At 36.5% G+C, this 25270-nt stretch overlaps 1 protein-coding gene across 2 annotated transcripts in view; it reads right to left on the bottom strand.

Moving 5' to 3' along the window:
* The window catches only part of Hook3 (hook microtubule-tethering protein 3), a gene marked incomplete at its 5' end in the record, with an annotated part of 100512 nt that overhangs the window by 58162 nt on the left and 17080 nt on the right, over positions 1-25270 (bottom strand). For both annotated transcript variants that reach the window (XM_005397072.2, XM_005397073.2), the window contains 6 exon segments: positions 4239-4322; positions 5584-5646; positions 11142-11209; positions 17675-17807; positions 21463-21513; positions 21985-22057. In XM_005397072.2, coding sequence (XP_005397129.1) covers positions 4239-4322; positions 5584-5646; positions 11142-11209; positions 17675-17807; positions 21463-21513; positions 21985-22057 — 472 coding nt within the window.

Genomic DNA, 25270 nt, shown 5'->3' with positions numbered 1-25270 from the left:
ACAAAAAGGAGACTAACTCTAAAAACACATAAACATGATTTATGAAAACAATCAAGCAAGCTAAGGGGCTTATAATGGAAAGCAACAATGTCTTACTGAGTTTTCCTGCTCCTCAGAGATTGTTTTCAATTATTCCCAATGTGACTGCTTTTGGGTTTTGTATTGGTTAGCTCTCCCATTTCTCGGATAAAATATCTGCAACTTGAAGGAGGAGAGGTTCCATGTGGCTCAGTTTCAGTTCCCTCAGGTAAACTGGCTCAAGGCAGAAACACACTGGTGGAGTGATGCTACCCACTTCGTGGTGGCCCGAAAGCAGAGCACAGGAGAACAGCAACAAAGAGGAAGGGGCCAGGGACAGGATATTGTCCCCAAGGCCATGCTCCCATGACCCACCAGACAGACATTTCTATATGCTTTACCAGTCTCTGAAGGCAACCATGTTGATAACAAAGATTAAGCATCACAGTTACTTTGTATCTCTAGATATGTTATATACTGCTGTTTCTAGATTTATCAACCTTAGACATTACCTAGGGGCTGTCTTCTGACATGTTAGATTATAGCAAGCTGAGCCTTCCTCCCTATCACAAATACAGTTCCACCATGATTTGTACCTCAACTACCTACTGGTTCACTTTGCTCAACCACCCACACACCGTCCATGCTTTCCCTCACTCAGGTATGCACTGTGTGCCTGACATAGGCGGAACACTGCAGCCCTTTGCTAGGTACAAGGGATGGCAGGATGAACAAAGCACAGAATCCTTACTCCTATGTGTTACATATTCAAAACGAACATAATAAACAAACATACACATACAAGTCTTACAAAGCCAGAAAATTAATACATGCAAAACTAGAAGAAAAAATGCTATGCAGAGGATTAAAACAGAAGACTGACCAACCACAGAAGTCCTCCTGGAAAGATCTACTGTGGTACACAGGGCATATAAGCACCCAATAAATATTTTATGACAGATCAGCTGACTTTGAGCTGAGACTGGTTCACAAGGAGAAGCCAGCCATGTAATGTTTGCTGTACCAGAGAACAGTTCTTGACCATTCCTTGAGATGAGGATTCAGCAACTCTTCCCTTCCCTCATCTCTCCTGTCCTGTTTTATTTCTCAGCCTCTGTCATCTGCACCTCTATGATTACACTCACTGTGGGGAGCTGGCACATGTACACACACATTATTTTTTTCATTGTCCCCATCTCTTGGTCTCCTTCCCTGTTGCAACAGATCTATCTCCCTATTTCCTACTATCATTTATTTTCTGCTTTATTTATATTTCGGGTTTCTCATTTAAGATAAATCATATATTTATGCTTATATCATATTTATTTCACTTAACATTACAGTTTCAAGATATACCCATTTTCCTATAAATGATTCAAGTTTACCTTTTTTATGGCACAGGAGTATTCCATTACGTATAAATACATTTTCTTTAGCCAATCATCTGTTTATGGACATATATGCCTTACCCAAGACTTAGCTACTATGAATTATGATGCTATAAACATGGATATGGATCACTACAATATGTTCTCTTTAACTCTTTAGAGAAGGAGAATAGCTGGGTTGAATGAAATTTCTAGTTTTTGTTTTCTGAGAAATCTCCATACAAGTTCCATAGTGATTGTTCTAGTTTACACTGCCATCAACAATGGAGAGGGATCTTTTTTCTCCAAAGAGCAACAGCATTTGTTATTATTTAATTTCCTGATAGTGGCCATTCTTTCTGGAGATGGAATCTCAGTGTTATTTTAATATGCATTTCTCTAATGGCCAGAGATGGTGAACATTTTTTCATATATTTATTGCCCATTTATACTTCTTCTGAGAAGCACCTATTCATTTCACTGATCATTTCTTGATTGGGTCTTTAATGGGGGGGGGGTCTAGTTATTTTTAGTTCTTTATATATTCTAGATACATGTTCTCTGTCCAAGAACTACGTATCTTTATTTAATAGTAATGCTTCTCTATAGGGCAAGTCCAAACATTGGAAACCAATAAGGTACACACCATTACAGTACAGATGCCTTTATTTTGGCCTTGTTACTATGACTTACTGCCCATGAAAGGATGTCATGGGGCTACCTCTTTTCTTTCCATAAGCTCCCTGCAACACTAGCACTGATCTTGCAACTTGTCTAGACCAGGGACTGGCAAACTTCTGGTATAAAACACAAACCAGTAAATTTTGGCTTTGAGAAAAGTATCTGTGGCAAATACTACAAAACTACATAATCAGATGGGAAGATGTAGCTTGACCACTTTAGTGTGTAACTTTACATTATCAAAAATAATACTTATAAAAATAATAAACTTGTATTTCTTAACATTTATATAAACTCTGAAACCTGAAAAGTAAACAGCAGCATTTACATTTTAACTATGTACTTATTATTTCGTATATAACTCGGCAAGTGCGCTGTGATTATACTTCCTTTATGTGCGTCCACGGCAATAAGCAAGTCCTGTGCCTTGTGGAGTGAAAGCCTCCCAGTGGAGGATGTGGGCCCTGTGAATGTGTGCGCCAGGTAGTACTCATCAGCAACAACCAGTGCAGGGCTAACCATGTCTCATGGGTACCTCCCTCCATTCCTTCCAAGTTCTCTTTGTTGTGAAGTAAACTCCAGGTGCAGAATCTTATTTATTTTTGTTTTATGAGATTTCCTCATCTTAAATTATTCAACTGAGTTTTTGACAATTTTACTTTCAACTGACAAAGTGTTTTTTGGCCTGATTTTTTTTAAAACTACAATAGCAGCCTTAGGAAAATAGCATCTTGTCCTTATTTTATAGATGCAGTATCTTCATTAAGGCTATTAAATACATTGAAAAGAAAAACTCTATAACTTCCCCAAATTTCTTTATTTCCTGTAGGGTTAGTTTTCTGTTTATTTTGGTCTTTTCCCTTTTTAAATGCAATTTTTCATTATATTTAAGGATTGGCAACAGCAAAAAGTAACTGGAGGCTCTTTCCTTAATGGTCTACCCACAAGAAGCTAGCCTTTATTTAGATTAGGGACCCAGAAAGGACAAACTAAAAACCACCTTACCTCATAATACTAACAGTTACTCTAAACTCTCTACACTTTCATTGTTTAGATAAGAAATGTATGACTCGGAACCTGGCTGTAGATCTACATTTATTGCAAGACACAGCTGACAACAACTATGCAACTCCAGTCCATGGGTGTCCAAAATTTTGGCTTGCTTGGGTTTCACTGAAGGAAAACAAATTATCTTGGGCCACATATAAAATACATAATATAGTCTATATGAGTAACAAAGCTATTTTAACTTATTAGCTTACTTTATGAAACAACACGAGCCCCCACTTAATGTTAAAACATGTCTGCCTGAAAACAGTAGATGCCTGTCTTCACATCAACACACAGGTATAGGTAAGTGGAAATACTATTATCAGTAATTGATGTATTGTTCTTGTCAAGTCACACAAGTATGCGAAACACTGGGTACACACAAGTCTTGATTCCAAGGACTGCACGTCAGGAACAACAGGCGGTGCTACACTGTGCTCTCACTATAATGGTCTATTGTCATCTACACAGATCATGTTTGAGCACCAACCACGTCATGAAAAATATTGACAAAAATCGCATTAATTGTGAAAAGAACACAATCCTAGTGAGTTCTATGGGCCACACTCCTAGATGTCCAGGGTCACATGCAGCATGTGGCCGTGAACTGGAACCTACTCCAGGCAGGGCTTATGCTAGCCTTCTGCGCATCCAGGTTTCTGCCACAGCAGCTCCCCACTCCCTCTGGGGTTGCTCTGACTACAGCAGTCTTTGCTCCTTTTAGCCATTTACTACTTTTCTATTGCCTTTTGGGTTTTGAGAGGTTGACGAAGACTGTGTGCTACAGCTACCTATACCCAAGCTGTTAAATATTCAAAATCACGTAAGTCAGAGATTAAACCACGAGTAACTTGAAATAGCCACTGTGAAGAGTATTTCTACTACAGATACAGGTAAATTCTGATCTCTCTCCTGTTTCTTTTTCCATTATAGGTTTGTAACATTTCAATTCACTGTAAACTTAATAGATTGCCAAAAAGAACAGAAATTAACAATTTTTAACTAGAAAACCAGTTGTTTTTTTTTTTTTAGTTTACAAAAAAACTACATCACACACTCTATATAAGGCAGTGCATCTACATTTGGTGATACTTATGATGGTATACAGAACAGACCTCTCACCTGCATATCCAACTCATGGCATCTTTGAGCAATTTCTTCCTTTGCTGATAAAGCTTCATTTAGTTCCTCGGTAGTTTTCTTCAACTGATGAAATGGAGACACTTAATAATTACAAATAATTACACATGTTGCTCCAACACAGAATTAAAACATTTCCCTCTTAGATTATTTGGGGGGCAGTAAAAGGGAAAATCAAGACTTCTTCTGTAAGACTTAAAAGAAGGTACTTGTAACTTTGAATTTCTTCTTTTTTCTCTTTGTTTGTTTTGAAGCAAGGTCTTGCTACAGAGTCCTAGGGGGCCTTAACTCACTATGTAGCCCAGAATGGCCTCCAATTTGTGGTGATCCTCCTGCTTTAGCCTCCTGAGCGCTGTTATTACAAGTTTGTACTACCACATCCAGTTTAACTTTGAATTTCTTTTAGCCTTCAGTCTTATCATTTCTGTCTTTTGAATTCATTCTTTTCTCATATTAAGTCTTCTTAATATGACATCATCATCTATCTGGGCTACTTAGTTCTTGGTAATATTGGTTTTTTTGTTTTTGTTTTTTGGTTTTTTGAGCCTGGCTTTGAACTCACTATGTAGCCCAGGCTGGCCTCAAACTCGCAGCGATCCTCCTGCCTCAGGCTCCTGAGTGCTGAGATTATAGCTGTGTACCACCACACCTGGCTTGCTGATTCTTTTAATAAATGAGAAATTTATCTTGGTAAAAGATGTCACAGAAGAGCAGGGGTTTCAAATGCTAACATAAATAGCTAGAACACAAATTTTTTCAACACAAATTTTTTTTTGTCATACTAAACATATTAAATGTTTAAGCTAATCTGCATAATCCCAGTTTAAAATAAAGATTGCTACTATTCTGTTTCTCAATATAAATCAAGCATTTCCAAATTGTGTCTATTATTATAAATCTTAAGTTAGCAAACTATGAACCAAAATGACTGAAATAAAATTTTGTCTTTTCAGGTTACCAAAACTCTGTAAACATGGAAAAAAAAGCAATCAAAGTAACACTTTTTAAAACCAAATACTGCACAGCAGGAGAAAGATAAATTTCAACTTTAGGCTGACATTACACACAAAGACTTTTATACAGAACATTTAGGAGTCATAAGGAAAAAATGACAAAAGACAAAGAATACAAAGATTTCTATTCATGCATTGAAAGAGATCTCACAGAATAGCTTGAACATAAAAACAGTATAACCATATTTTATTAAGAAGTGACATTTAAAACTACAAAATAACTTTGCCATTAAAATTATAGAAAGACATTACAGAATTCCTTTAAAAAACAAGTCCTTTCCTTGAGCATTTAAAAACAATGTAAAATTAAATACCTGGTGATCCAAATCAACGTATGCATCATTTCCAGAAGAGACAGGAGACTCTTTACTCATTAGCTGAAATTAAAATATAAATTATAAATGCGAAGGAAAAAAGACACCCTACATAACATACAAAAATCACAGCCACCACTGAAACACAAAAGTTAAGATGAAAATACAAAAATAAATGTAGTATTTTCCTGTAATTAATGCTTCTGAATCTGGACCTTTTTGTCACTCCAAGATAATGCTTTCATTTAAAATTAGAGGTCTAAAAATGTGTAATAGATATTGCAAAACAGGAAGAAAATGTTCAAATGGGAAGGGGAACTAGGGAAGAGAGAGGCGGCAAGGAAGGAAAGAAAAAGAAAAGAAAATGAGAAGAGGAGAAAATAGAAATAAAGCTTTTGTAAATAAGCAGAGGAAGAGGGGTTGAAGGAAGGGTACAGGAATGAAGAAAAAAAAGAATCAAGCTATATCATGTACAGGCACAAATTCCCTATGATGAATGTGATCATTATGTGTACCTAAAATGTATCAATAAACTTAATTAATTAAAAAAAATTTAGAAGTCTGGCTGGGCATGGTGGCCCACACCTGTAAACCCACAACTATGGAAGGCCGATGCAGGAGAATCAGTTTGTGTTCAATTCAGCAACTCAACGACAAGATCCTGTCACAAAATAAAGAGGTGGGGATACAGCTCAGTGTGAAGGTCCTGCGTTTTGATCTCAAACATACACACATACATATATAATAAAATTAGAGGTCTGATTTCTGGTGCTCATTTTCATTGTAAGCCCCAGCCATTAAGAATTAAGTAAAACTTATTACGGGAAAGACAAACAATGAAATTAAAAATGTGGCTGGGTATTTTTAAAAGTAACTTTACAGTAAAAATAACAGTATTAAGTACTTATTTCTAACTAATGAACATGGGCACTATCAATATTAGTCAAAATTATCTGGCTAATGATTAATGACGACGGTGTGGATGTACACAAACACCTCCTACATCTTTGCCTCTCTCACCATTGGACTGCAAAGGGAAGATCCAAAGGGTCTGAGAGAGGTTGAAAAACAGAATTCTGAGAATGACCAAGGCTGGAGCAGACTCCAGTGGCCCTAATCTTCTATGGTTTCTTTCTGATGTTCTTTCTATCTGAAGAACAAAGGGTGGAAGGACAATCCAAAATGTGATTTTAGCCTTTACCCTGCTCTTCACAGAACTGAAGTGCCTACTCTGCCTGAGGAGTGCCTTTACTATGTATCAGTGGTTCTCAGCATGAGATTCCCACACCAACAGCAGCAGCACTGCCGGACGACTCATCAAAAATACAAACTCTTGCGCCCAGCCCAGGTTTACTGATTCAGAACATCTGTGGTTAGGCCTGGCTATGTCCAGGAAGTCATCCAGGTGACTTTGGTACATGCTCTAATTTGAGGAACACCGCTCTAACTCAATGTGATAAGAAGGGTAGGAAATCCCTCACTACAACTGGGGGGGAATGAAGTCCTGGGATGAGTAAAAAACACTAGCTTCAATGTTCATCCCTTAAAGAATGTTAATATATTTTTTCAAAGTTTTCTCCCAATTAAAAAAACGTTCAGTACCCACTGTAAAGAAAATTTCAGGAAAAAATATGAAAAAATCTTATGCCATCTAGAAATAGATCTCTTTTATAATTTCAAAATATTTAAGAATTAGCTACCTGTGCCAATGATGGGTACAGCAGAGTTCAAGCAAGACAGATAATTCAGCAAACCTATTATGGTTTGAAAAGGCTATAACATTCAGTGAGAATGCATCTAATTCAGAGGTAGGAAGGACAAGAAAGTAGAAATACTTTCTTCCGGTGTTTCTCCTTTTCACTTTGTTACATTTTTGGTCTTTATAACTCAGCAACTATCACTCAGTAAAAACCTAAGCGTCCCACTCTGGATAAGCTCCTTTCACTGCAGGTCTCCCACTGGGTTCTACCGATGAACCTGTTCCCATTTCATTCCCTGAGCTCCTAGGCGCTGTCCCTCTTTGCTTTCCCTGTTCCCAGCTACAACCCATTCTTTCATTCACTTTGCTTCAACTCTATGGTAAGTACCACTGCTTCTCCTAGCTAAAGTCTACTTACAATTATTCTACTAACTTCATCTTATTTTTGGGACTCTCCCCTCCCTATTTTATAGAAGACCATAGTCATTTGTTTAATCAGTTAACCTTCTCCACCCTAGATTTCATAGCCTATTGCTTCAGTAATTTTCCTATGTATTCTCAACTTTCCTCCTACCTCATTACTTCTCACAAGCAAAACCTCAATTCCAGATCAATCCAACTATGAATCTCTTTCAGCCATATATTTTTAGTAAATACTGAGAGAGTAAAAAACCTGAGAACGCCCACAAAAACTCATGCTGCTGCTAACAAATATGTCCAGTCTCCAGAGGTTCAAAGCTGCTGGCAAATCACAGCTGTGCTTCCCCAGTCCACACCATCTTCATCTCCCTCAGTCTTTCTTCTTCTCAAATCTCATTTATTTTAAAAAGTTTTACTATTATTATAATTATTATAATATCTTTTGTCTGTATTTCTTTGAGACAGGGTCTCATTATGTAGTCCAGGCTGGCCCTGAAACTCACTGTGATCCTCCTGCCTCAGTCTCCCAAATGCTGGTATTACCGGTGTGTGCCACCACACCTGGCAAACCCCATTTCACTCCCCAGGACTTCATGAGGCAATCTTGCTTCCATTGAGACGTTTCCCCAGTCTCCTATACCCCAACCTGTAAGATTAACTCCACTATCGCCCATCCTTTCCTTCTCCACTCCTGCCGTGGTACACACATGAGGTCTTCTTCCCACCCAAGGCTCATCTGGCCACTTCTGATCTCCATTCAGACTTTTCCAGATTCTCAGACTCTGTTCCATTCAGTCCTCTCATTTTATATCTCAACCTCTACCTTTCTCTTTCTATGGCTTTTTCCTGTTAACATTCAAGTAGATACAAGACTATCATTTACCAGAACAGACACTTCTCCAAAATGATACTACAGAAATGCTCAACAAACACATGAAAAAACATCATTATCCACTATGGAAATAAAACTCAAAAAAACAGTAAGATACAATTTCAAACCCACTAGGCTGGCTATTATCGTAAAAGATGGACAACAACAAGAGTTGGCAAAGATGTGAAGAAACTACAATGCTCAGCTCACTGACAGTGGAACTGTAAAATGATGCAGCTGCTAAAGTAAAAGCCTGAAGTTGAACCATGGTAGTAAGTTGAGGATCATTTACATTGACCCAAAAGATCTGAAAGCAGTTGTTCAAAACAAATGTAAACATTCACGCCTACTGCAGCTTAATTTTATATCTTGTTTCATTTGACATTTTAATTTTTTCCCTGCCATTAAATAATCAGCTATATTCTATTTGCTGAAGGTATCCAAAGTTAAATACTAGTTTACTAAAGTACATATACTGCTTTTACATTTCTGTTAATATAAAATAGTTTAATAAACATTGTTATGCTCAATCTTGATCTGCACTCTGTAATTCTTTGGGATGCAATCTAAGATGAAAATCAGCTAGTCACAGATTTTAAATTGAAAATTATTCCCTGTTATAGATACATCTATTAGAAAATATAGAAAAAGAAGCTGTCTATGCTCAGTGACAGTGTGCTTGACTAGCATACACAAAGCTCTAGGTTCGCTCACCAGCACCACACGCAAAAAATTAAAACAAAAAACCAACCAACTAATCAAACAAAAAAGAGTAAAAATATTTAGCCATTTGGAGAAAAGTTCCTACTTGGGCAACTGCTTTTGCATTCATCTTAATTTTTAATAGAAATAGGATCACACTGTTTATGTGTTTTGTGGTATCTTAACGGTCGTGGCCAAACTGAATCACATATGATATAAAAAGATACATTTAAAAAAAGATTCAACAATTTATACAGTGACCATCAGTTCTGACTGACAAACTCATCAACTTTTTAGTTTTAGTTTTTTGAGACAAGATCTTACTATGTTTCAAACTCCTGGGCTCAAGCAACCCTCTTGACTTAGCCTTGTAAAGAATTAGGAATTTGTCTCATGACATCCTCAGCTTGATCAACTTTTCAAAGGTCCTATGTAATAAAGAACTTGGCCAGCTTGTGTCCCTGTTAAGAGGTTGTCTATAAGTCTTTGGAATTTTCCTAGTGAGAGGAGTGTCTTTTGTTATTTACATGCACTGAGAAAATAACTCTAAGCGGGGGGTGGCCATGTCAGGATAGACCAGTGATGAAATGAGCCACTTGACATGAGCCTGACTTCTAGGGAAGAAGGAGGCTGGAACATCATTTCAATCATATACCCAAGAGGTCAATCAAACCCCAATGAAGACTCTGGATAACAAAGCTAGCTTCTCTGGCTGCCAAGACACTGCATATTCTTGCAGGATTATTTACCAAGGGGGTCCTGAATCCACTGGGAGGCGACAATAGAAACTTTGCATCTGGGCACCTTTCAAAGCCCAGTACTTTTTGACTTAATGAAAACTTGAAATTAAAAAACACATTTAATTGTATTTGTTTCCATCTGCCATAATAAAATCACTATTATTTCTGAGTTTACACTCATTACAGTGAATTACAGAACTTAAGGGGGTACGGGCAACTCTTGCACTTGAAGCCAGCTGGTCAGATGTGCGGGCATCTGGGGAATCCTGAATTTGGAGCTACTTTCGGAAGAGAAAGCAGTTGTGAGCACTGTACCTTTAATGTATGAAGTATGGCACAACTCCGAGTGTTAAGTGTCAGAGTCGCTGTAAAAAGATTGTCAAAAATCAAAAATTTATTTGCATTTGGCATTTTCAAGTTTGCCTCTTTTATTTTTCTCTGCTAGTGCATATTCACGCACTGTATATAATTTTGGTTTCCTTCATCGCTTTTATGACTAAAAATGGTTTAATGTCCTGAGACTGACCAGCTATTATTCTGTATTCTATTTGTATTTTCAGGTTTTATATTTGAAATATTAAACTAGACACTACTTTAGGTATGGTTGGAGTTGAAGACTCATTTTTTGCTATCAGGAAACCAACAGTTAAATATGAGGCAGGCTGTTGGTTTAAGGGAGGTATTAATTATTAGTTTTGGGAATTAGTCTACTATTCCTAGCACTTGAAAAATTAGGAATAGCTGTATCTACACTTGCAAAGTAAATGTTTTATTTTTAAATAAAATGAGACTTTCAAATAACTATGATTTTTATAAATAGCTTTACATAGCTTTACATAAATAAACAGCTTTATATAAATAAAGTAAGCTCTACTATAAATGTAAAAGAAAAAGTTCTTGGGCTGCGGGTGAAGCTCACCTGGTAGAGAGAGCATGCTTAGCACACAAGAGGGCCTGAGTTCACTCAAGGGGAGGTGGGGAGAGATAAGAGAGGAGAGAGAAGAGAAAGGGAAAAGAAAAAGGGTCTCTAAACATGAGTGGGAAGACTGCTTTCTTAAATTCCTACTTCTATTTAAACTCATCTTCGTGTTTGCTCTTCTAATTTTTCACAAAATGTAAAACATACCTCTTGAATGGCTGTCATGACAACATGTTGAACAGATTCCTCCATCATCATAATGGCTTGGATGTACTCTGCAAACAAGAACAATCTGGAATGTCACTGTCAAGGTTAAAGACAGTCAAAGGGGGTAAAAGTTAACACTTCACAAATTCTTTTTTTGGTGGTGCTGGGGATTAAACTGGGGCCTCTCGAGCCGGGCAAGCACTCTTACCGCTGAGCTATACTCCCTTCCTGTATTTTGACTCTTCTGAAGGATCCCTTGTGAGGTTGATATGCTTCATGTATGTGCCAAAATAAAGCAAAGGCTGAAAATTACAGTATTTATCTTTCTTGAAGATATTTTTCCCATTCCATATCCAGGTGAGGTTGCAGGTGAAATCAGGAGGGCAGCATAGCATGATCATCCATTAATGTCAATCAATGCAACAGTAAAGCAAAGGCCTGATGGGAGAGCCTCTATCCCACTTCATCTAATATCCAAACATTATCTTTCCCACTAGCCTTCCTATGTAGAAAAAACAAACAAAAAACCCTAAACTCTGTGATTTATTCTATGGGACATTAAAACACTGATTTGTGTACAATTTGTATGTTTTCTACTAGAGAAAAAATCTTTATGGAGTAGAAACCCGTTTAGGACAAAGATTAAGTGAACTTAAGACAGAATACTATAGTTAAATAAAAATTATATAATCCTGAGCTTTAAAATAAAGCCCCATACCTCTAATATGTTAAGGCACCACCATCCTCACCGCCGCTGAGAAAAATACCTCCTAGCTGTCAGTAGTTAATTTTATTTTTATTTGGAACAATTCTTTTCCTTCAAATCCAACAACAGATAACAAAAGCTGTATGAAGCATTAAAAAAAAAAAAATCAGAATGACAGGAAGAGTCTAACAAATATAACAAGTATGTTTTAGTAATAAATATTTTAAAAGGTAAAGAAGTTTCAGACTCATCTGTTCTTCAGATCTAAAACACACGCATACACGTACACACATGCATCATATACACACATATTACCTCCTGATTCTTTAAAGTAGTATATAAAGGGGTCATACTGTGAAACTATCAAAGTAATCTCTTGGTAAGACACGTAGTATGTGGGATGCCAAAATAATCAAATTTTGACATTGTGATATTCTGGTTGTTAAGGCCAAAGCTTTGAGCTTATCAAAAACGTGTTATGAAAGGAAATATTGTCAGAAGGATACTTATACCTAACCAAATGTTTGGTTACACAAACAAATATAAACAACACACTAAATCTCAGGCATTGTTCTTAGAGCAACAGTGAAAATACATCCTAACTTGACTGCTATTTGGCCAATAAGAAATTCTTTTAGTATGAGGTAAATTTTTTTGTTTTGCTTTCTTAATGACAATCACAGTATGAGTGGTGGAATACAGCAAGGTTATGCTTTTAGATACTCTGTTCAAAGGCATCAGACACAGAAACTACCACAGTGAGGATGACTGAGCAGCCTTCAGAACAAAAGACTATGCAGATGCAAGGGAAGCACAGAGTACCGATGATGGGAAGGGAAAGCTAATGATAGCCCACTGGAAGTGAAGATAGTAACCATAAGTAAGAAGGTCATGAAGTTAGTAGGTGTGAGAGGGGAAGCGTTAGTCAAGAAGCGGTGTTGCCACGTCAAGGCCCTTCCCCGCGAACACCGTAAAGTGCTAAATGATAAAATGATGATGACAAGTACACTAATGTGCAATTTTTTAAATAAAAAAATCCACAAATCTCTAAAGTGCAATATACACTAATTTATGATTACTAGGTGCATATTTGAGGTAATGTTGAAGAAAGAGGTATTCTGTGTAAGGGAGTTTACTCTGAATCAGAGCTGCCAAAATTTACAGAATGGTGTAGTACAAACACCCTTAAATTTAAATTCGAAAGAAACGTGATTTCCCTTCCTAGCCTTTCACAAGTTAGAAATCTTGGCACGTCATATATTTATGAATGCTGGCTTCTTAACCTGTAAACAGTATTTTTTATTGTTAGTGACTGGTATAGTACCAGCCAGAAGGTAGACAGAAACTAAATATTACCAGGGATATAGCTCAGTGGCACAGCGCCTGCCTGGCAAGCATGAAGTCCTGAGTTCGATTTGTGGTACCAAAAAAATAAAGAAACGAAATATTATCAGAGTATCTTCTACTAATAATCTTTGCTTTTTCAAATTTACCACCATTTTATTTCCACCGATTAGCAGTCAACCCACGTAAAGGTACCATTAGTCAAAGTTTTCAGCAGCTGCTCTTCACGTCCAACTGGAAACATCTAAACACAGAGCCTTTTTATTTGTATAGTATTCTAGGTATTACAAGGCAAATACACAGGCACAATTGCATTTATTCCTCATGATGATGAGATTTCTGCATGCTTATTTTGCAGACAAGGAAATTGGTTAAGCATCCTGTCCAAAGTTAGGTAGTAAATGGCACAGCCACTTTAGTGGGCCTTTTATTATATACCATGCAAACACAATGACGGCTTATTCCTCACAATTAATGAAACTCAACTTGATTTTTAGCTCTCTGTTGTATTCCTGAGAGTAAAGAAGATCCTAAAACTGGAAAACTAAGATGTTAAAATCCTACTAAAAGACATTTCATCATTTATACAATTGCAAGGGGAAAACTGAATCTAGGTTGATCTATGTGAGAACTTCAATAAATATATGACCATCTTCTTTCCATAAGAATACAGATATAGGTAACATCTTTGTCTTTTCTCGGTCCTATTCTGTAATAAATAAGGTTAGCCAATGCTTAATAGCTACAGTTCTCCAAGTACCTCCATATATTAAGTAGAATCCCAGAACTTGATGCATTTCCTAACATAATACATAAGAAGCCATTATCTAATATCAATGAACTATAATTAATTTCTCATTCATCTTAAAATGAAAGCATCTTCTTTGAGATTTACCATTCCTAAATCTCCTTATGTATTTCTAATCTTTGACAAAAAACTTGTTAGATATTTCAGATACAAAGATCATGAATATAGAAAATTCTGTAATTATTGAGCTAAACTAAATGAATATGTAAACTAAAATCTTCTATATGAGCAAGGCATGATAAAATTTAGAAGGAATGGGGCTAAAGAGACAGATACATTGTTTAAAAAGAATTCTGAACCAAAGACCAATATAACTAGTAATGACTTCAAGAAAAGTGTTGATTTCTTAAACTTATTACCAGAACACCAGAGAAGTACAAAGAACAAATAATGAAAATCTACTGAGTATTATCAGGTGTGTGGAAAAAAAAGGGAAAAAAATCCTTTGGACTCAAAGAAAAAAAAAAGAAAAGATTAGTCTTCCTCAGTGTAAGTAGTGGTAAAATAGTGTACTGTGTTGTCATCACTTAGAATAGCCCTTATCTATCCATTCTGCTTCATTTATTTCTCTTTATCCTTTCCTCGTTATACTCCAGTTAGAGTTCTTTGGGGTTTTTAGGTCCCTCAGAAGTAATCTTGGTCTTTCTTATATCCAGTTCTACTACTACTTATGTTACTCTGAACCCACTGTCATCCACAGCTTTGCTTAAATAACTCCCTGCACCATAAGTCTTGACTATTCCCCACTACACATTTCCTCCTGCTATGCTTTGTATCTAGATATTCCCCTCAAAGCCTCATGCACTCCTAGTTGAGGCTTCTGGGAGGTGACTGATTCTCTGGGGCATGATACTCATCAGCAGATTAGTCCACAGATAAACCTACAGCTAAACGTGACGTGGGAGGTGAAGCCTGGTTGAAGGACATGGGCCACCCAGGGTACGGCCTGGAAGAGTCTACTTCCCTCCTCCCTTGATCCTTCTCTCCATTTCCTGCTGCCCTGCCATAAGCTGTCTCTCCTCAGCCATGTCCCTCTTCCATGCCACCCTGCCTTGGAGCCAGCAGACTGACTAGGAACTGAAATGTTTACAAACTAGAAGCCAATATAAGCCTTTCCTCCTCTAAGTTATATGTGCTGTGTCTTATGTCTCAGAGACGAGAAAGTGAGACAACCTCAGAGCACTTACCATTACCCTGGTTATGTATTTATTTGTGTTATTACTTAATGCCTTTTCCCTCCACTCAATTTTCACCAGGGTAGGTATTGTGCATGTTTTCTACCACTATGCTGCCTTAGACTCTAATGTATCAGTTCAATAAATATTTATAAAATAAACCAAAGAAAAGGGAAAAATACATTTAAAGAAAAATAGTGTGTAATAAACTTGAACAGTATTTTTTAGAAAACAAGTGATCTCCATCCAAATGAGAGTACCAGTCAGTGGAGGGAACAGAAAAGCTACCTAAGATTAAATGAAACCTGACGTAGGAAGATCACAAATTCAAGCCCAGCCAATGTTAAAAAAAACGGCCAGGAATGTAGCTCCATGATAAGGCCCTGGGTTCAATACCCAGCAACACACATACACACACACACACACACACACACACACACACACACACACACACACAAAATAGATGAGCACTTTGGAAAAAATTTTAAGCAGATGTAATTACATTATCTACGTATCTAAGCTAGTCTTCAAGTAACTTCAGTGAAATACAAATCTGTTGCCTTGGATTTGCTATATACATAAAAGTACTGTATTTTTTTCCAGCACTCTGGAAGGCTGATGCAGAAAGATGGAAACTTTTGAGCTCAGCCTTGCCTGGTGACTTAGTCAAACCCACCGCAAAAGAAAAATAAAAGGGTGGGGATGCAGCTCAGTGCAAAGGTTTTGGGTTCAACCCCTAGAACCAACCAAACAAACAAAAACAAAACAGTAAAAAGAAAAGAATAAAGTACCATATTTTTCTAACAAAGTGTCTACACTATTTAAGAATAGCCTTCTCTAAGTCTAAACTGCTGATTTTACTAACTTACATTCCACAAATTCATAGATGAATTACTAGATAACTATAAAAACTGACATTTTAAAAGTCCACAAGACACACAACAGAAAACTGAACTAAAATCAATGATTTAAGATACTATCTATAAATAATTATGTTTCCACATAAATCAGTTTGAATCACTATTATGTAAGGAATTGTATATCAGTATCTCATTTAGTCCCCAGAATAACCTTATGAGGTAGGCACTAAATGTTATTTTTGCTGAGAAACTAAAACACAGAGATTGAATAACTTGCCCCATGCCCTCCACACTTGTGAGAGTGGAACTGCGCCTTGACAGTTGACTACGCAATGCATTCCATGCCAGGAAAATCAAGTACACAATTCCTTCGTGAACTACAATTTCACAAACTGAATCAGTAAATCAGCCAGTATTTACACAATAATAATAATGATATATTACATTGAATCAATATAGTTCTGGAAACAAACTTGGATATTTTAGATCATAACACAAAAGAAACAAGGGAAAACAAAAGATAATTCAGATTTACATGGTTAGTAAGATCTTTCTAGCACTGAGATAGCACAGGAAAATCACTGATTTATTTTAAAAGTCTTTGTTCATCTTGGTGAAATTTTCAAAAGTCCTTTAATTTTAAAGCTTTTGAGAATACATCAATATTAAATATCCTTCTAGGTGCTGTGGTGCACACCTACAGTCTCACGTACTCAGGAGGCTGAAGCAAGAGGAGCTATCACAAGTTCAAGGTCAGCCTAGAAAATGAGATCCTATCTCAAAATAAAAGAAGCCAAGGATATGTAAAGTTCTGGGAAGAACAATCCCCAGTAAAAGAGGAAGAGAGAGGAAGGGGGAGGGGGAAGGGCAGCGGGGAGGGAGAAAAGAAAAAACATTGTATTTCTAAAAGTTTTGTAATTATTTGTAAGTGGAATAAAAAATCTTGATATGTAATACAATCACCTCCTTTCAAAGATAGTTAAAGGTAATATTTAAAATTTAACTGAGGAAGTGGGTTCTTATGGAAGAGCAGCTATCAGATTTAGGGGTAGGAAATCTAATTACAAATCTATTTTATTTAGAGTTTATATATAATGATAAATGTTTCCTCTTCTTTCCCCACTATAAAGACAAACCTGTAAATGTTTCAGAATACATTTTTTAAAATCACCTATGGCATCTACAATAGATGTATGCTGGGAAAATAGATCTGAATACCCAATGAACTGGGGTACATTTCCGTTCATTTGTTGCAAACTAACAGGCAGACCTTGTCCAATCAATGGTACCTTTTTATCAAACCTGGGTGTGGTTAAAATGCATTACAAACATTATGCTTGGGCTAAGGGTTTAGATCCATGGTAGAGTGAATGCTAAGCAAGCACAAGGCCCTGAGTTTTATCCCTAGCAGCACCGTAGGAATGAAATAATCTACTCAAAGAATTATGTGGTCTTGTAGAAAGGGAAAAAATACCACAATGAAATGTATTCTAATTTGCAAAATTCACTTAAGGTTGCAACAAATTACTAGCAAACTACAAAAAATGGGAAGCATTAGAAAGACATTATTATTTATACTGGTGCTTTATATATAAGACATATTATATATTACTTTCCTAGATTAACTTCAAATAAATTACCTTGCTTCTGTTCACAATTCACAGCACAGCCTAAAATGAGTTGAAGCATCCTTCCAAGCTCTGCTGCATCAGAATGCTCCCCAATAAGGTTTACGTCGGGAAGGGTAAAGTCATTAATCTGCTGTCCCAAAATCTGAATGAAGACAAAAAGATTATAATTGCATTCGCTTTTATAGACCAAATAAAATATTTGACAGAGATTAGTTTGTTGTCACTAAAAACTCACTGCCAAGGATAGAGCTGTTCTGACAATCTTACTTCCAATTTCCATACCTAAGTTATAACTATCTGCAGTCACAGCAACTTAGTCCCCAACCCTTTATGTTATATGTACACTGAGAAAGAAACTGTACTACTAATTCCTCTACCGCTCTAAGGAGGACTGCATGTTTGCTTTCTGATAAACTAGAAGTAGAAAGTTTCCAAACTAGGGGGCAGCAGGAAGAGCTGCGTAAACAAAAATTCACACCAACAGTAAGATTTTCCCTAGTCATCTTCACTGTATTTGAGTCCCAAAACACTGGTGGCAAGGCATGATAGCAGCAACAACGTAGGTTTCTTTTATGGGGAGAGTGACTGGCCCCAAATGAAATGATACATGCAAACAAGTGGAAAGATCTCTGCCTGATAACCCCAAAGTGAAATTTAATAGTATAAAAAAATCCTCACTCAGATTTCAATCAGGTTTTTATAGTACTTTTGTTTTTAAATATCAACAAACAACCCAAGATTATTAAGACATTTGAGAAAAGTCTCCCATGTGAAAAATAGACAAAAACAAAGTCAGAAGAAAGCAAACAATGCAAGAAGTGAAAGAAAATAAAAAGCAAACCCTATAATTAGACATATGTAGAAAGTAAAATTATCAAGAAAAGGAAAAACAGGATTATTTAAAAATTCAGAATCATAGCTTTTTCTGACCTAGGTGAGAAAAGAGGTTATGAACAGGAAGGTAGATAGAGTAGCCTTCAAAAATGGTGACAATGTTCCACCGACCTATGTTACATGACATAATTAACCATTAAACGGAACATATACATATCATGCACTTTTCTGAATGCACATTTATTTAAGGTGATGTGGGTTGTGGGGAAGGAGGTTTGTATTCTAACCAGGTGATCAAGACCTCTTATGTTAAGATAAAAACTGAGCACTGAGGCTGAGGTGGAGGTCAGGGGTAGACATATGTGAGGCCATGGGCTCCAGCCCCAGCATCAAAAGCAGGCAAGTAAACGAATACCAACCTCCACCAAAAAACACCCTCTAACGTAGAATGAAGAAGAAAACCACACAGCAACACATCAGGGAAAAATATAGCACACAGGTTACCCCAGGGCAGTCTTGAGGTAAGCGTGTACTTAATGAACTTTAGCAAAAGCCAATCAACATGGCTAGGGTAGATGAAACCAAACTGGGGGTAGGGCATTTAGGTCCTTGTGAACTACATTAAAGACATGGACTTTATTCTAAATGGTAATGGGACAATAAACTGAATTAAAGAAATAGGACTACAACGTCAATTCAGATTAAATTTAATCTTCATCTTTTTTGTGCTACAAGGGATTAAACCCAGTTCCTTTGAACTGAGCTGCATCTCCAGTGCCATCCCCCTTTGCAGTCTTGGAAACAGAATCCAAGGATGAGTGTAATTTTTTACTCTGAGGTAGGGTCTCTCTAAGCTGCCAAGGCTGCCCTTGAACTTGCAATCTTTCTGCCTCAGCCTCCCTCCATGGTGGGATTACAGGTATATGGCTTTTTTTTTTTTTTTTTTTTTCTGCCAGGAGAGTCTTGTTAAATTGCTTGGACTGGGCTCTAACTTGCAGTCCTTCTACCTGTGCCTGCCAGAGTACTGGGGCTTACAGGCATGTGCTACCGTAACTAATTTCTGCTTTGAGCAGAAATATCAATCTCTAGAAGAATATACAAAAATTGCTCATAATGATGCTTACTAGGAGGGCAGAATGAGTTAAGAAATACATAAAATATGAAAGTAAAAAGAAACCTCTTTAATATTCTCAAATATAAAACAGTATATCCATAATATAAGACTATATGAAAGTTCCCTTCAGAAAACAAAAAAGAGCTCTTGGGAATAAAAAATGATTGATTTAGCAAAAAAGGAAGCTTTAGTAGGCAACATGGGTAAAAGTTGTGTAATTATCACAGAAAAAGCAAAACACAAGAGAAAAAAGAGCTAGGCATGGTGGCACATACCTGTAATCCCAGCAAGGGGCAGGAGGATCACAATGAGTTAGAAGTTAGCCTGAACTACATAGTGAGACCCTTTCTCAAAAAGACGAGAGAGAGAGAGAGAGAGAGAGAGAGAGAGAAAGAGAGAGAGAGACAGACAGACAGACAGAGACAGAGAAATTAGATAATTAAGAATCAGTAAAGGAGGCTCAAAGATTGAACAGGAATTTTAGGAAAGAAAGCAAACTAGAAATTGATGTGTAAACTGATGAGTAAAATATATACATATATTTATATATAAGGAAGTTTTCTTAAGACTAGACCTAGTAGATATTTAGCCAGGTACAGCAGCACATATCTGTAATCCCAGCTGTCTGGGAAGCTGCAGCAGAAGGACTACAGTTTAGGCCCAGCTGGGCAATTTAGGTGATCTAGCAAGATCCTGTCTCAAAATTCAGAAAAAGCCTGGGAATGTAGCTCAGTGTGAAGGTCCTGGGTTCAATCTCCAGTATCACAAAAACAAAACAAAATGACCCAAAACCCCCAAGGTAGGTATTCAGTTCTAAAGGATTGCTAAGTACTAAGCATAATAAAGTATCTACCACCCCATAAAATGCACCTTACACCAAAGTATACAATCACAAATCTTGGTGATTAAGGTTAAAAGAGATCTTAAAATTTTCACAAAATGATCAAGTTACTAACAGGGTAGAAATCCCCATGAAAGGCTGAAGCTCTTGAAAAAGCAGCACTGGAATTCAGAGAACAATGTAGTAAAAGGCCTTTGAAATACCGAGATTTTCCAACTGAAATTCAACAGCCAACTCAACCTGAAGGAGAACTAGGATAATTTTCAAATGTACAAAGCCTGAAAATATTACCTATCATGTACTCTTCGAAGATGGCATGGGAAAATATACTCCACCAAAATAATAAAGAATAAATAATAAAGAAAGAAAAAAGAATAAAGAAAGAAAAAACAATGAAAGAGAAATAATTCAGTAAAAGGAATGAAAGGACAGAGATGAATTTCTAGGATGAAAGTGAAAGGTAACAACTGGGGCAGGTGGATGATAAATTAAGAGTTCAGCCTGTGCAACTTAGTGAAACCGACGTCAGAATTAAAAACAGAAAAAGGGCTCAGGATGTAACTCAGTGCAAAGACCGTGGGTTCAACCCCCAGCACCGAAAAAAAGGGTAAAGTCAATTCCTCTACTTTCTCAATTTTTCCCCAGGAGTTCCAGACCTTCTGATGCAGACTGAAGAGGATAAAGTAAGTTCTAGAGGCAGGGTTTTGAGAAAGATAATATGGAAGTAGGCACTGGAGCTGACTTTAATGGTGCACAGGCTCTCGACTCCCTTCAAAAGTAAGGGAGGAATAGAGACAATTAATAATAAACATAAAGTAGTGATCATCAACAAAATACCCAAAACATAGTGAACATGGTTGCACATCTACTCATCACCTAATAGATGCCTGCACCAACATCCTATAAACTGTACCAGAGAAGACAAACTATACATTTTGAAGGCAATTTTTTCTTAACTTGAAACTTATACCATAAATTTCAAATACAATGTTATAAAACAATCCTTACCTCATGATTATAATCCAGGATACCTTTTAAAATTTTCTTTAAATTGCTAATCTATTTAAAAAGAGAGACAACGATGTAAAACGCAAACACAGAAACATAGTTTAAAATAAAAAAATTATCATAAGTATTTTCTCACTGATAACAGCACTAGCAACTAACACAAGTACTCAGACTATTCTAAATATATTGCAATTCTTATTTTTGTGTGGTACAAATCCCACAGTAACCATCATTCTACAATGTGGAAACTGAGTTATACAGAGGTTAAATATTCCTCCACAAACAATGAAGGGGAGAGGTGTGATGTGACACAGGCACCCTGGCTCCAAAGCTCAGGCGCTCATACACTGTCTTTTACTGTCTTAATTATGTTGCATTTAATTAAATTTAGGCTATCTCCATTTCTGCAATTCCACATGATTCACCATAAGCTAAGTTTCTAAGGCTCACTAGACATACTAGATAAAAATCCAACAATTATATACACAAAATATTTAAAGACAGAAAAACAACAAGAAATACCTTTAGCCTCCAATTATCTCCCACTTCGGTTTTGATTCTGTTTAGCCAATTTTCATCAAAATATGCAGGATCTCTGCAATTAAGGAAAGGTTAGTATATTAAGATCATGTAGCTATCATGCTAAAAAGGAAATAAAACTGAATCATATTCCATATTGCTGAAACGAACCATAAAAAATGTATTTATCATATATCAGCCACTAAGTAATTCATTATGTGAGAAAAGCTATAATTACTGTATAGCAGATTTCTCTAAAAGCAACTTCATTATTAACTCTATAAAATATCTTGCCTTTTTATAAGTAATACCAGTAAGTAGTTAATATATTTTTATGTTATAGTTGAATATACCAAACTGGAATTAACTGTAGATACCATACAAATATCCAGAAACAGTCAAAATCAACAACTTTTTAAAAGACAAAATAGATTAAAGTCGGAAAAATTTTTCAGTTAATATTTCAATTGTCTCCATCACCTAGTACTCCAAAGTCACTAACAAGGTCACTAAATTTAAGTTTCTTCAAATAATATAAATGGAGAACCTATTTTCTCAGATGTAATACTAGGCATTAGACCAAGCTGACCACCATTTCTGCTTGCAAAAGCTTAAGTACTGATGTGAACAAATACATTGAAATGAGGGTAGAACATAAACATACTTATTTTCCCTAGTGAGAACTCCATACTTCTAACAAATGCCAGGAAAAAACCCAAATTTCTCAAACTAAGCATGAATCTCATCTTGACATTTTCAAACTGATACTCTAAGAAATAACATTTTAATTAATTTGTCTAAGACACAGTAGAACACTTATTTTTTATCCTGGTCTAGTAGTAGCAGCTAAGTACGAGATCTTTCCATCACACCACAACTGCTTTTATTCAATCAAAGAACAGAATGCCAATGAGACAGGTTGGGAATAGAAGCTACATTTAAACTACCACTGTAACTCAAACTGATAAAAATAATCAGTGCTAAGTTTTATTTAAATCAGCTTTAAATAAGCAACATGTTACTTAGCATTTTAAACTTTTATTATGAAAAAAGAAAAACATACTTATTTAGGTAATACATATGTATTAAAGGAACAGTTGTAACTAAGTTTCCTCTACAGAAATCAATTAATTTTTGAAGCATGTATGTTTTGGTTTGGGGGAAAGAGGGTAGGCATGTAGGCATCCTTTAGATAGGGTCTTGCTATATAGTCCAGGTTGATCTTGAACTTGCTATGTATGAAGGCTAGCCTCAAACCAAAATATCTCTGCCTCCGCATTTCAAGTGCTGAGACTACAGGCATATGCCACCACACACAGCCTCGATGCTTGTACCTTATTACCTGATAACGTATTAACTTTACTATCTATTCTCGAAAACAGCTTCATGTTCTCATTATGAGATACAACTCACATAGCACTCAATTAGCCTATTTAGAGTATACAAACATTTTAGTATACCACACTGAAAATTATACAGGCATCACCACAATCTAACCTGAGAGCTCACCATCCCCCCAAAGAAATCTTTCAATCCATTAGCTGTCATGCCTTATTTCCTCTTCCCAGTTTCTGGAAATTAATCTACTTTACCTCCATGAAGTTTCCTATTCTGGACATTTCACATAAATGAAAATTTATGTAGTCTTTTGTGTCTTGCTTATTTGAGTGTTTTTTGAGACAGGGTCTCACTCTCTAATGCAAACTGGCCTCAAAATCAGGACACTTCTGTCTCAGCCTGTTGAGTGTTGGGATTGTAGGTTAGGCAGGCTTCACCACATCCAGTTTAGAGTGTGTTAAGGTTTATTCCATACTTTAGCATACATTAAAACCTTGTTCTTTCTTAAGGCTGAATAATATTCCACTTATAGATGTACTGTCATGTACCACCTAACATTCTGGCCAGTGATAGCATATACAGTGGTAGTGTCACAAGATTACATTGCCTAATGATGCTGTACCTACCTTACTTTCTATTGTAAGTATCCTCTATAATGTCTGCATAAAGACGAAAAATTGCCTAATGATGCATTTCTCAGTGTCCCTGCCATTAAGTGACACACAACTACAAGACATTTTGTCAGGTGATGTACAAATGGCACTATTTCTACTTTTTAGCTATTATGAACAATGATGTGTTGACAGTTGTACACAGTTTTTGTGTGGACATGTTTCATCTGGGTAAATGCATTGGGGAGAACTGTTGGGTCCCATGATAGCTCCATGTCTCCCATTTGAAGCAGAACCAAACTGTTTCCCAAGGTAACTGCATCATTACACAATCCTGCCAGTAAAGTACTTGGGTTCCAATTTTTCCACAGCCTTGTCAATGTATTATTTGTTTAGGACAGCCATCCAAATGAACGTGAAGTGGTTTCTTGTAGTTTGGGGTTTCTCTGATGGCTAATGGTAAGTGACTATTTGTGTCTTTTTTTTTTTTTTTTACCATTTGTATATCCTCTTTGGTAAAAAGTCTATTCAGATTGTTTGCCCATTGGAAAACTGGCACCAAGAAAACTGGCACATTCCTGTAATTTGAGCAATCTGGGAGGCAGAGGTATGAAGACCACCAAGTTCAAGCTCAGCCTGGGCAAATTAGCCAGATCTCAAAATAAAAAATAAAAGAGTTGGAGATGCAACTCAGTGAGAAGGTTCTGGGCTCAATCCTTAACACTGCAAAAAAGAAAAACTGGGGTGTCTTTCAATATCAAATTGTAAGAGTTTCTGTTCTTTTTGTTTTAATATTCAAGACACAGGAACATTATAATTTCTCACCTACCTTTCGTTCCTTTCCTTCCCTCCCTCCCACTTCCTTCTTTCTTTCATTCCTTTTTTCCTTCTTTTCTTCCTTCCTTCCTCTCTCCCTCCCTCCCTTCCTTCCAGAACCTTCACACTAACCTGTATCTCCAGCTTTTAAAAATTTTTTTTTTTTTTTGAGACAGGATCTTTCTTACTGAATTGCCTGGGCTAGGGTAAAAGCTGCCATTTTCCTGCCTCAATCCCCTACAATGATGGAATTACAGGTGTGAGACGCTTTGCCCAGCCTCTTTTCAATTTCTTGAAGGCCTATTTTACACACAATTTTTTAATTATGAGAAGCTGTTTATCTATCTTGTACTTCTTGGTGCCATATCTAAGAAATCTATGCCTAATCCAAAGTCAAAAAAATTTACCCCTATATTTTCCTGTAAGAATTTGATATACTTTTGGCTCTTATATTTGAGTCTATGATTCATTTCTATACAGTGACAGGAAAGGGACTAACTTCACTGTTTGGCATGTAGATATTC

This window comes from Chinchilla lanigera, unplaced genomic scaffold (genome assembly GCF_000276665.1).
Source record: "Chinchilla lanigera isolate Chin_1 unplaced genomic scaffold, ChiLan1.0 scaffold00056, whole genome shotgun sequence".
Taxonomy (NCBI): domain Eukaryota; kingdom Metazoa; phylum Chordata; class Mammalia; order Rodentia; family Chinchillidae; genus Chinchilla; species Chinchilla lanigera.
Note: the sequence above shows the minus strand (reverse complement) of the source record. Positions and strands in the feature narration are given on the sequence as shown.